Consider the following 13,412-nt stretch of genomic DNA (forward strand, 5'->3'; position numbering starts at 1 on the left):
CATGTCCCTTCCACAGTAAGCTCTTTATCTGGGACAGGCCCATGGATCACAGCTGAAAGTCAGGTTGTCCCAAGTCAGGTAATGATTTGATCCCCAAAGTGGAGGAAGAAAGGTGTGACATCCACATGATGGAATACCACAAAGAATGAAAACTTTTGACCAAAAAGTTTCTAAAGCTAATTATAGCATATTAAAGTATAAAAAGCAGAATGTAAAATTAGATTTACGATCTCCACATAAAAATACGAAAAGAAATAATATGTTACTAGTGGTTACCTTTAGTAATATGGGGGAACTGTAGAGAAGAGTGGAATTGTTTAGGCCTTTCCTGATACTAGCAATTAATAAAGGATCAGCAGACTGGGTGTGGTGGCTCACACCTGTAATCCCAGCACTTTGGGAGGCTAAGGCAGGCGCATTGCTTGAGCTCGGGAGTTCAAGACCAGCCTGGGCAACATGCAAAATCCTGTCTCTACAAAAAAACTAAAAAAATCCCTTCCCACAAAAAAAGGATCAATAATCTGAACAAACCAGAAGCTGGAAAGCACCATAAAGGATTTTTAAAATACTCAAGTATCTGGGGCTTCTACGTTGAAAGACTGTGGTCAGGCAAGTGCCCCTGGGACTTTTAATGCCAGAAAGTACTTCCTGGAAAGAAGTAATGGGTTCTTCCTTCAGGTAGAAAAAAATAGAATTAGGTGAAATAATTATTGGTAACACTGAGGTAGCGAGAGACTATCACATGTGTGTTTACTTTTTCTTCTTATCTGGCTATATATTTTCTGTTTTTAATTATCTAGTATTTAACTTGCAGGCTGTGTAGTTGAATGTGCTCCTTTTTACATAAATAATATGCTTTAAATAAATAACATGCTTATAGGAAAAACATACTTGACTCTCTTATATAGTCTCTCAGCTCTGGGGCACCTGGGAGAATGTAACCATTGGCCAGTCCCACACATTTCATGGCTGACAGGAGAATCTTTTTTTTTTTTTTTTTTTTTTTTGTAGAGACTGGAGTCTTACTACGTTGCTGAGGCTGGTCTCAAACTCTTGGGCTCAAGCAACCATCTGCCTCGGCCTCCTAAAGTGCTAGGATTACAGACGTGAGCCACTGCACGCAGCCAAAGGAGAATCTTAATGTCCAGGAGGGAATAAGCAGTACCTGCAGGTGTGCTTTGTAATTCGACACCTATTTAATGCCTGAGTAACATCAAATGTATTGAATTTCAACAATCAGTGGATTCAACATACGGATGAAAAATCCCTTATGTCAGAAACCTAACCACCAACAAACTCCTTAGCATGGAGGTGAAAAATTCTCCATCAATGGCCCCAATCTAAATACTGACTTTGCTGCCCAGTACTCCTCAGGTTAGGTACAGGGACCTTATCACACACTATTACAAACGTGCCAAGCTCACTCTACTGCCATGACTTTATTCATGCAGAGCTCTCCACCTGGAATGCCTGTTCTCACCCCATTCAGGGATTCAGGTCCAGCTCTAACTCAACTTTCTCTCAAAAGGTTCTAAATAATCTGACCCACTATAGCTCCTTTATTAGAACTCCAAAAGCATATGATGTCGCGATACCATTCCTTCTAAAAATACTTTAAGACTGTTATTTAATATTATATAGCTTGTTTCCTGAAGGAAACGGACTATGTATCTTCTATTTCTTTTGTATTTTATTATTTTTTATTTTTTATTTTTTGAGATGGAGTCTCGCTCTGTTGCCCAGGCTGGTGTGCAGTGGTGCGATCTCGGTTCACTGCAAGCTCCACCTCCCGGGTTCACACCATTCTCCTGCCTCAGCCTCCCGGGTAGCTGGGACTACAGGTGCCCGCCACCACGCCTGGCTAATTTTTTGTATTTTTAGTAGAGACGGGGTTTCACCATGTTAGCCAGGATGGTCTCCATCTCCTGACCTCGTGATCCACCTGCCTCGGCCTCCCAAAGTGCTGAGATTACAGGCGTGAGCCACCGCGCCCGGCCTATTTTATTTGTGAGACAGAGTCTCGCTCTGTCACCCAGGCTGGAGGGCAGTGGTGCGATCTCGGCTCACTGCAACCTCTGCCTCCTGGGTTCAAGCGATTCTCCTGCCTCAGCCTCCTGAGTAGCTGGGAATTACAGACACCCGCCACCACGTCCAGCTAATTTTTGTATTTTTTAGTAGAGATGGGGTTTCACCATGTTGGTCAGGCTGGTCTCAAACTCCTGACCTCATGATCCGCCCGCCTCAGCCTCCCAAAGTGCTGGGATTACAGATCTTTTGTATTTTAATAAGCAGGAAGAAAATGTCACCCAGTAAAAAGAAAATAGACATCATAGTCATTCAAACTGAATTTGAATTTGAATCTTAGCTGCACACAAACTAGATGCACATTCTATTTTTTTTTTTTTTTTTTTTGAGACTGAGTTTTGCTCTGTCGCCCAGGCTGGAGGGCAGTGGTGCGATCTCAGCTCACTGCAACCTCTGCCTCCCAGGTTCAAACGATTCTCCTGCCTCAGCCTCCCAAGTAGCTGAGATTACAGGTGCCTGACACCATGCCCAGCTAATTTTTGTATTTTTAGTAGAAATGGGGTTTCACCACGTTGGCCAGGCTGGTCTCGAACTCTTGACTTCAAGTGATCTGCCTGCCTCAGCCTCCCAAAGTGCTGGGATTACAGGCGTGAGCCACCTCACCTGGCCTAGATCCACATTCTTGACCAAGCCATTTAAACTCCTGAAGCTTCAATTCCCTCACTGTAAAATGGAGACAACAATTGCTTCACAGAGGAGGGTGTAACCGACAATCTAGGGGAAGCATTAACATAGAGCAGAGAATAATATTCTCTTTTCTCTGTCATTTTCCCCCTGTGAACTTCCATTGCATAAATCTAATAAATCCAACAAAATCAGGAAGGGTACCTAGAATAAAGCCTTCTTACCCATTCTGCTTAAAAAGAAAATTCTGCCAAAAATTGTAAAGGACTGGACAGTCTGCAGCATAATGAAGTTTGGTTACAGTGTTCCACATCCAAAGAGTATCTCCACTGCGTTTAAACCAAGGTCAAGTCTGTGGGTAAGCACGGATTGCAAGGCCCTGTTGATGCTGTTGGTCCTCTCACTGAAGTAGGAAAGCTAGGAAGGACTTCCTCAAATACGGGATATGACTTTTACATGGTAAAGACTTAAATCTGCTTGACCGAATGGAAGAAACTGTCAAGGTGTTACTGCAGCACAACAAGGCTGATTTCATGAGACATGTAAGAAAGACAATCTTATTACTTCACCAGGTTCATCTTATACTGTCTAGGTAACAGAATGCTTTACAAACAAGGTAAAGCAGGCACACACCACCACTTTAATAGCAATGGCACGGGAGGAAAGACAAAGTGTTTCAGTCTTTTCAGTTTCAGGTAGATGATTTAAATGTAAAAGGCATGCTGGGCACAGTGGCACATGCCTGTAGTACCAGCTCCTTGGGAGGCTGAAGCAGGAGGATTGCCTGACCTCAAAAGTTCAAGTCTAGCCTGGGCAACAATGTGAGAACCCTTTAAAAAACAGAAACAGCTGTGGGGAGAGGAATACTGAGAAAAGCTTCAGGCTTAGAGTCCTTGCAGTCCCCTCCTGGGTTCTGACAACAGCAGCTTCCCCAAGAGCTTCAAGAATATGTTTCTGTAATTTTTGTACTAAAAATCGAACTAGCAATTGCTAGTTTGCTTTAAAATCATGTGATCACCCTGCTTTGCTACCAGTTCTATGTAAACTGTTAACCCCTGGCATAATCAAAGAGGGACGGGAAAGAAAGAAAACAGGAAATTTAAAAATGTGAAAAAAGGATAAATGGGAAGAAAGTGGCACTTCCAATGACAACAGTTCCACTAGCATCTGCCCAACTGTAAGAGGAATGACCACAACGTTCACGTCTTCATTCCTCAAACAAATATTCAGCGAACACCACTACATGTCAGGCACTGCGCTAGGCACTGGTGCTTAAAGAGGCGTTATAGCGGTTAAAGAGGAAGAGTCCCATCTGTCAGAGAATTCAGAACGTAATGGGGGAAATGGGTACTTACATAACCATGCTATGAAGGCAGATGTCAGATGTGCTCTAATAGAGAGGGATGCCTTCTAAAGGAGCGTCATTTAAGGGACGACTAAGAGCTCTCCAGGCAAAGAGGGAGGTACTGCAGTGAGTGTAGAAAAGCAAGAATGAGAATGGCGAGAAAGATGTGAGAGTGGGTGAGTGTGCCATGGTTTTGTAATTGGAAACTTCATTAAGTACTAACATACAGATTCAGGCCAGGCGCGGTGGCTCACGCCTGTAATCCCAGCACTTTGGGAGGCCGAGGCGGGCGGATCACGAGGTCAGGAGAACGGCGTGAACCCGGGAGGCGGAGCTTGCAGTGAGCCGAGATTGTGCTACTGCTCTCCGGCCTGGGCAACAGAGCGAGACTCCGTCTCAAAAAACAAAAAAGATTCAGTACCAGAGTGAGGAGTTTTGACATAGAAAATATTCTATTTTCAATAGGAAAACCACTGAACATTGCTTTTGTTTTTTTTGTTTTGTTTTGTTTGCTGTTTTTGAGATGGAGTCTAGCTCTGTCGCCCAGCCTGTAGTGCAGCAGCGCAATCTCGGATCACTGCAAGCTCTGCCTCCCGGGCTCACGCCATTCGCCCTGGATGTGCCCCAAGTTAGTTGTGCCCCAAGTTAGTTGAGCACATAACTTAGGCCTGACGAAGCAAAATAGCCCATACCCTGACCACAAGAACAGAAACATAACTCAAGTCAGTCCAAAAAGAGTCAGCCCCGGGATTTTTGCTTTTGCTGGAGCTGCTGGGACTGCATCTTTCTTGTTGCTAGTATTGCTAAGCTTGGAGTTGCTACGGTAACCTGTAGAAGAGTCTACCTGAGAATGAAAACAACACATCAGGAAGCAGAGCCCAGAGACAGATACAAATTCTTAATTTGAACACCCATATTTGAGCATTTCTGAAGCAATAATACATCCTAGATTTTTTAGTACTATAAGCCATTATATTTGGAAATGGAGAGAAAAAGAAGGCTTCAAAAGAAAAATTAGGAACAGAATTTTAGACCCTGGTGACTACTTAGATATGGGGAACGGAGAAGAGCGAAATGTCCAGTGTCACTCTGACGTTCTGGCTGGTTGAGGGAGTGGAAAATGCGATTAACAGAGATCAGAGGAGGGGCAGGTTTTGGTCAGTGGAATAAGCTTAGTTTGGAGATGCTAAAACGGACCTTACTCCTTGAATTCTGACTGTATCTGGATCACGGTGCCAGGAACACTGAGCAGTGCGTGTACCTGAGTTGCACGCTCAGCAGCAGACTGCATGGCCAAGGCGGTCTAGGGAGACAGAGCAATGCCAGAAAGACCATTCCTCTAGCATTTTACCAGTCTAGTAGTTTGGTTTTTTTTGAGACGGAGTCTCGCTCTGTCGCCCAGGCTGGAGTGCAGTGGCGCAATCTCGGCTCACTGCAAGCTCTGCCTCCCGGGTTCACGCCATTCTCCTGCCTCAGCCTCCCCAGTAGCTGGGACTACAGGCACCCGCCACCATGCCCGGCTAATTTTTTGTATTTTTAGTAGAGACGGGGTTTCACCATGTTAGCCAGGATGGTCTCGATCTCCTGACCTCGTGATCCACCCGCCTCAGCCTCCCAAAGTGTTGGGGTTACAGGCATGAGCCACCGCGCCCAGCGTAGTGTAGTAGTTTTACCAGGCAACCTCAAAATAACTGGCATTTAGGAAACGGAGGGAAAGTGAAGTATCACCCCTAAGCTCCACAGCATCTTGCTGGAGTGATAGCTAGACGGAAAACAATAGGCAAGTCCATCACATAAGCACACTACCGGGGGAAGTGGAAAGCTAAGCCAACACTGTAGGTCCCAATGTGTTCAACTCGGATGAAGGAGCCACTGAAAGACGAAGACCAAGTGATACCCTTGCAAACAGTCACTTGTGGGGGAGACACTCGCTTTATTTCAAAAAAACTAGCAAGGGGTGGATTCGACATTTTTTCTACCTCCTACCTATCAGGCTCTCAGGAGCTTTATGCACGTTGTTTTATTGAATCCTCAAAACTTCTCAGGCAGGAAAGCCTTATTCTTCCTACTCAGGCAGGTTAAGTAAAGTAACTTGATCAAGTTAAGCCAAATTAATCTGTGAACTAGGATTCAAATGCAGATCTGACTTTAAAGCTTATTCACATTTCATTATATCAACTACTTAAGGAAAATATACTGATCCTTCGTTTTTAAAATGACACTATTGGCTGGGCACAGTGGCTCATGTTTATAATCCCAGTGCTCTGGGAGGCCAAGGCGGCAAGATCCCTTGAGGCCAGGAGTTTGAGACTAGCCTAGGCAACATGGTGAGACTCTGTCACTACAAAAATTTGAAAAAATTAAAAATTAGCTGGGGGTGGTGGCACACACCTGTAGTCCTAGCTACTGAGGAGGCTGAGGCGGGAAGATCACTTGAGCCCAGGAGTTTGAGGCTGCAGTGAGCTATGATTGCACTATTGTACTCCAGCCTGAGTGACACAGTGAGACCCTATCTTTAAAATATATAAATAAATAAAAATGATGCTATCTCATCAAGAAGACTGTTTCTGAACTGGGTATTTCATTGGCCATAGAAAGGTTATGTTTGCAGTAACCCAGTCACAACGCCTCAATTAACAAGCACAAGGAATGTATTTACCAGTTGTGTATCTGGAGCTAGGGAGGCCATCGGTACCATGAAGCCTCATTAAACACGCATTCTGAATTAACCAGCCACCAACACAGTATGCCTATAACAATGACGTGAGTGACTTTGTGAGGATGACCCCACTACTAAAATTAAGTTTTGATTAAAGTTTTTTGGTTAAGAGGCAATCATAAAAAGAATAAAACACGGGAAAAGATTCTGCAAAGGAGCTATCCCACTGGCCTGAATGACAGGCACAGAATGCTATGAAATTTATTCACTATCTTACACTTCCTTTGTCACTATTAGCATAGTGAGAGGCAGCATAGGGTAAGTATTAAAAGTACAGACTCAGGCCGGGTGCAGTGGCTCACGCTTGCAATCCCAGCACTTTGGGAGGCCGAGGCTAGTAGATCATCTGAGGTCAGGAGTTCGAGACCAGCCTGGCCAACATGGCAAAACCCCGTCTCTACTAAAAATACAAAAAATTAGCTGGGCGTGGTGGTGGTCACCTGTAATCCCAGCTACTTGGGAGGCTGAGGCAGGAGAACTGCTTGAACCCGGGAGGCGGAGGTTGTAGTGAACCAAGACGGTGCCACTGCACTCCAGCCTTGGCGACAGAGCAAGACTCTATCTCAAAAAAAAAAAGTACAGTCTCTTGGGCCAGCATGGTTGCTCATATCTGTAACCTCAGCACTTTGAGAGGCCAAGGCTGGAGAATATCTTGAGCCCAGGAGTTTGAGACCAGCCTAGGCAACATAGTGAGACCCTGTCTCTAAAAAAGAAAAAAAAAAAGCGCAGGCTCTGGTGCCGAACTGCCTGGGTTTGAATCCAGTTCTGCCAGGGATTCGCTGTACAACCTTGGCAAGTTACTTACCCTGTCCATTTCTCAGCTTTCTCATCTGTGACATAGTGATAACAGTAGTACCGACCACATACAATAGTTATAGGGATTAAAGAAGTTAACGCAGTATTCATATCTTAATACCTTAAAACAATACCTGGCATGTGGTAAATAGTGTTTGTTACATACATTAAAAAAATAACCCAGCCTCCCTCACGTGAAGTGGTAGAGGGAAATCAAAATAATCCTAAAACGTGATTAGAATTTACATGGGACCTTTCACACGAAGCATGTCACAGACATCTGCAGGAAGAATAGACAAATAGGCAAAGCAGAAACTGAAACATGGAAAAGGGAAGTAAGATGTTCAGTTTCACTTAGCACAAATCATTCTCAGATCTCAGGCAGAAGCCCCAAAGTCCTGTCAGTACAGGTTTTGTTCAACAGGCCACTTTGCACGTAAAAGTAGAGTCACCCTTAAAAATAGAAAGTCTTCACTCAGGAACATCTCATAAATCTTCCCTTGTTGATATTTTCTCAGAGGTAAATATTCTGCTTCTAGTTTTTGGATCCCAGCTGCTCCTGAGACCATCATTATATCTGAAACTGTTTCTAAATGTCAAGCGAGGTCAGGCCTGGTGGCTCACACCTGTAATTCCAGCACTTTGGGAGGCCGACGTGTGGGGGGAGAATCGCTTGAGCCCAAGAGTTAGAGACCAGCCTGGGCAATATGGTGAGACCCTGTCTCTACAAAAAAGTTTTTTAAATTAGCCAGACGTGGTAGCTGGCACCTATAACCCCAGCTACTTGGGGAGCTGAGATAGTATAATTGCTTGAGCCCAAGAGTTGGAGGCTGCAGTGAGCCGTGTTCACGGCACTGCGCTCCAGCTTGGGGGACAGGGTGAAACCCTGTCTCAAAAAATAAAATAAAAATAAAATAATAAATGTCAAGTATGACTCCGTTAAGCCACATTCCTGCTGTCGCCTGTCAGCATTCCAGCCTCTTTAAAAGATTAAGACCAGTTATTAATGAAGCAAACCCTAAATATGGACGGCATCTCTACAGACTCCGATTCATCATTTAGTCAAAGTAGTTCGAGGTTTTTTCGACTTTTTGTTTTTTGAAGACAGGGTCTTCCTCTGTCGCCCAGGCTGGAGTGTAGTGGTGCGATCTTGGCTCAATGCAGCCTCGACTTATTGCACTCAAGTGATCCTCTCGCCTCAGCCTCCCGAGTAGCTGGCCCCACAGGTGAGCACCACCACGCCGAGCTAATTTTTCTATTTTTGTAGAGACGGGGATCTCCCTAGGTTACCCAGGCTGGTCTCAAACTCCTGGACTCAAGCGACCCGCCTCGGCCTCCCCCAAGGTGCTGGAATTACAGGTGTGAGGCACCACACCCGGTCCAAAGTAGTTTTTATATTTTAAATCCCCCAATTTCTAGAAGATATGAACTTTCTGACAATGGTTCCACATAAATAAATGTGAACTTGCTTAGTTTGCATTGTGAGGAAGAAGTGACAGGTTTGAAGACGAAAAGGAAATGACACAGAGGTCCTGCCACTCTCTGACAGGGATTCGGCAATGACAAAAGTACAGCGTTTCTGGTCTCATCAGCAGCCCCCGCCCCCACCGCACTGCCATGACACTCGCTCACTTTCTCCCCATGCTCATCTCTTCCGAAGCTTCTCCCGAGGCCACTCATTACGCTTCACCTCGGCTCTCAGGAATTCTTACATCCTCCTCGCGTTGGCCCCACTTGCTGTCACGGCAAGTTTCAGGCAGGGTGGTGCCCTGCCCCTATCTATAGACTCTGGCCTGTAAAACCTCACTGCACCCCTCTGGCCTCTTCGCCCAGTCTCTCAGCAGCCACCTCCTCTCCAGCAGTCTTGGATCTGAGCTTCACCCTCCTCTGCTGCCCTTGCCCTCCGCAAATCCCACCCACCCTCCTCACCCTAAGCCCGTGCCTTCGTCCCATCCCTGCCCCGCCCGTCCCTCCTCTGCGAAATGCTTCCCAAACAAGTCCTCCGCAGCCGTCGTCCTCAAGCCTCGTCGCGCCCGGCCCTTCTCTCCGTGACCCCGCGCCCTCCCAAGCCTCCCGGGGCTCCGGCGCCCGTCGCTGCCCCGACTCCGCGGCCGCTCCCAGCCCACCTGCTCTCCTCAGGCAGGCGCTCCTCGCCGCCTCCGAGCTCCATTCCCGCGCCCTCCGGCCGCATCCGGGGCGGCGAGGCCGCCTCTTCGCCCAAGAGAGGCGTCCCTGCCGCTTCGCCCTTCAGGGCTCCCGGCGCCCCCTGGAGCGGGAGGAGGCACCTGCGGCCGGTGGGCTCCGGGTGATGCGCTACACCCGGGCGGCGGCAGCGGCAGCGACTGCCGCCTTGGCTGCGGCTTCTATCCCGGCCACCCCCACTTCCGGCTCCGGGGACTACAGCTCCCGGCAAGCCGTCCGAGGCTAGGCCGCTCCCGCAGGCCGCGTCCTCCAATCCCAGGCCGCGCTCGCAGACCGCGCCCCTCCAATCCCAGGCCGCGCCCGCAGGCCGCGCCCTCCCCCCCCCGGCCGCTCCCGCCGGCCGCGCCCTCCCCCCCCAGGCCGCTCCCGCAGGCCGCGCCCTCCAATCCCAGGCCGCTCCCTCCAATCCCAGGCCGCTCCCGCAGGCCGCGCCCTCCAATCCCAGGCCGCTCCCGCAGGCCTCGCCCTCCAATCCCAGGCCGCTCCCGCAGGCCGCGCCCTCCAACCCCAGGCCGCTCCCGCAGGCCGCGCCCTCCAATCCCAGGCCGCTCCCTCCAATCCCAGGCCGCTCCCGCAGGCGGCGCCCTCCAATCCCAGGCCGCTCCCGCAGGCGGCGCCCTCCAATCCCAGGCCGCTCCCGCAGGCCTCGCCCTCCAATCCCAGGCCGCGCTCGTGGATTACTACGCACTCGGTGGCTGGCTGGGCCGGCTCGCAAGCGGCGGGGGACATTGATCTGAGGGATCCGTGCCGGGACGGACCCTTATTCACCCCCGTGACATTACACGCTGGGGACCGAACTCAGTCCGAGATGTAGACTAGGCAATAACGCTAATCTAATCCCGGTAGGATTAACCCCACTCAGCCCGCCCTGGCTTAATGTCCGCTGGTGGTGTTTGGAGACCTCGAGCATTTAAATGAAGCCCTCACAAACAAGAGCACAGGTTGCTTTAGGATCATAAAAGAGCAAGAGAGAGGCTTCTGGGGGCTCTCGGAAGATGGATGTCAACGCAGAGTTTTGAAGGCTGAGTATGGGTTAGCCAGGAGAAAGAAGAGAAGGTGGAGAGAGCAACACGGCAGATACGAGGAAGGAAGTGCTGGCTTGGGAACTGCAGGTGCTGGATAGCCAGAGCTGGGAAGGAGTGGGCAGCAGCATGCTCTGGGCATTCTGGTGTGGGGAAACCAGATCATGAAATGCCATTTTAAGGAGTTTGGATTTTATCCTGAAAACAATAAGCAAATCAAGCATATGCAAATCAAGAAGTGATTTGATCGAATCTGATGAGAAAGCCACTTTTGACAATGTGGACAGGAGATAGGGCAGATATAATACTATACTGAGGTAAGGGTGGAAGGCTAGATAGAGGAGACTGGTCATCCTTATGGGGGACAACCAAGTAATGCTAAGAAGTGAAGCGAACCAGTTGAAAGAAACATGTGGGCCTAGGGTTGCCAGATAGTCTGGTTTCTCTTTTTTCTTTTTCCAAGACAGGGTCTCTCTCTGTCGCCCAGGCTGGGCACGTGGCGCAATCATAGCTCCCTGCAGCCTGGAACTCCTGGGCTCAAGCAGTCCTCCTTCCTCAGCCTCCTGAATAGCTGGGACTACAGGTGCGAGCCACCACACCTAGCTATGATATTTTGATTTTTTAAAAGAAGCTAGGATCTGCATTTTAAGCACAACTTCCAAATTTTTAAACGTTGGCAACGAATTTTTTAAACTTTTAACTTTGCACAGGCCAAACACAGCTTGTCTGTAGGCTAAAGGTGGCCCTTGAGTTGCTAGTTTGCAAACCCAGGCTTAAACTACAGCAGCGGTTGAAGAGAACGAGGAGGCTCAGATTAGAGCAATGTGAAGGCAATAGAATCAGCGCTACTCTATAAAGGACTGACTGTGGCAAGTGAGGGAGAAAGAGGGATCAAGAATAACTCCGTGAAAAACTAATGACTCTGTTAAAATAATATATGGCTTTTAGGTATTTTCAAACTTAAGAAAAGTGTTTGGCAATTAAAAATAATGAAAGAGCCTCTTAAAGCAATTTATGATTTCCTGTAGGTTAAAAAATACTCTCCTTCAAACTTTCTCATTTTCCTACTAAACGATTATACTTCTTTAAGAAAGGGGCAATATTACTCATTGGCATTTCTCTACCTTCTGTGACTTTCTTCTCTTTTGGAGAAGCAGTCTTGCTCTGTCACCCAGGCTTGGGTGCAGTGGCGCTACCACAGCTCACTGCAGCCTCACCCTCCTCAAGCGGATCCTCTCACCTCAGCTTCCCAAGTAGCTGGGACCACAGGCAGTGCCACTATGCCCAGCTAATTTTTTTTTTTTTAATTTTTGGTAGAGACAGGGTCTCACTATGTTGCCTAAGCTGGTCTCAAATTCCTGGGCTCAAGCAATCCTCCTGCCTCAGTCACCCAAAAAGTATTGGGATTACAGGCATGAGGCACCATACCTGGCCTCACTTCTAGTTCTATAAATGTATGAACTTTATTTTTTGGCATACAGTATAATCCCAAATTAACACTATATTTTTTATTTATTTATTTATTTATTTATTTATTTATTTTTGAGACAGAGTTTCGCTCTTGTTGCCTAGACTGGAGTGCAATGGCGCGATCTTGGCTCATCGCAACCTCGGCCTCCCAAAGAAAATGTGCAATTTTTAATGTTAAAATGAAAATTTTAAAAAATCTTATTTCTAAGCTGAGCACAGTGGCTCATGCCTGTAATCCCAGCTCTTTAGGAGGCCGAGGGGGGCGAATCACTTGAGGTCAGAAGTTCGAGGCCAGCCTGGCTAGCGTGGTGAAACCCCATCTCTACTAAAAATACAAAAATCAGCTGGGCATGGTGGCGGACGCCTGTAATCCCAGCCACTCGGGAGGCCGAGGCAGGAGAATCACCTGAACCTGGGAAGCAGAGGTTTCAGTGAGCCGAGATCCTGCCACTGCACTCCAGCCTGGGTGACAAAGTGAGACTGCCTCAAAAAAAAAAAAAAAAAATCTTATTTCTAGACTGAGCAAATCCTTAACATAGTTGATGAATGTTCATTTTGTCCCTGCCCAAGTTCCTGCAACTCTAGCTGAATACAGCTACACAGAAGGGACCCTCCACTGCATGAAAAGGGTCAGAGCTTGAGTGGCTGCCATGTGCAAGACGTTGTGCTTTAGTGAGTCTCCCCCAGCCTGGGCTCCTCATCCCAGAGCAGGGAACCTGAGGGGCAAAGAGAGAGGAAGCCTGGGAGAAGGAGGAATGCCTGAAGACCCATGACCCAAGAATCCTGGCTCCCCTGAGCCTTCCTGGACTACAAATCTATCCAGTACAAATTGAGGATATCTTTGAAAAACAAACAGTTTTATGTAAATGGGGGGAATTTTGCACTTTATGTAAATTTGTTTAGCTTTGGAAAATGTCACAGTTGGTCATTCAGTGAGTCAATCTAGAATCCCTGGTGGTCAAGACTCCTGCCTTCCCTAGGGAGGGCAAGGCCTAATAAGCTGAGAGGTCCCACCCCTGAGTCCAGGAAGAATTCCCCTTCAAGTTCCCTTGTCCACGCAGAGCAGGTTCCCTAGTCACACAGAATTGATGCTCAGGGACTTAGCGGCCAGTAGTGCTCCTTTAAACTTGCTAGCTGAGGCGGGCAGGCT

At 47.6% G+C, this 13,412-nt stretch overlaps 1 protein-coding gene across 2 annotated transcripts in view; it reads right to left on the reverse strand.

Annotated features, from left to right (window-relative positions):
- LOC115837326 (run domain Beclin-1-interacting and cysteine-rich domain-containing protein-like) overlaps window positions 1-9,960 on the reverse strand; it is a 36,121-nt gene extending 26,161 nt beyond the window's left edge. For both annotated transcript variants that reach the window (XM_030823047.1, XM_030823046.1), the window contains exon 1: window positions 9,695-9,960. In XM_030823047.1, coding sequence (XP_030678907.1) covers window positions 9,695-9,759 — 65 coding nt within the window. In that variant the 5' untranslated portion in view covers window positions 9,760-9,960. The remainder of the gene's footprint in view (window positions 1-9,694) is intronic.
- Window positions 9,961-13,412: the final 3,452 nt, after the last annotated feature.

Source organism: Nomascus leucogenys, chromosome 11, assembly GCF_006542625.1.
Source record: "Nomascus leucogenys isolate Asia chromosome 11, Asia_NLE_v1, whole genome shotgun sequence".
NCBI classification, from domain to species: Eukaryota; Metazoa; Chordata; class Mammalia; order Primates; family Hylobatidae; genus Nomascus; species Nomascus leucogenys.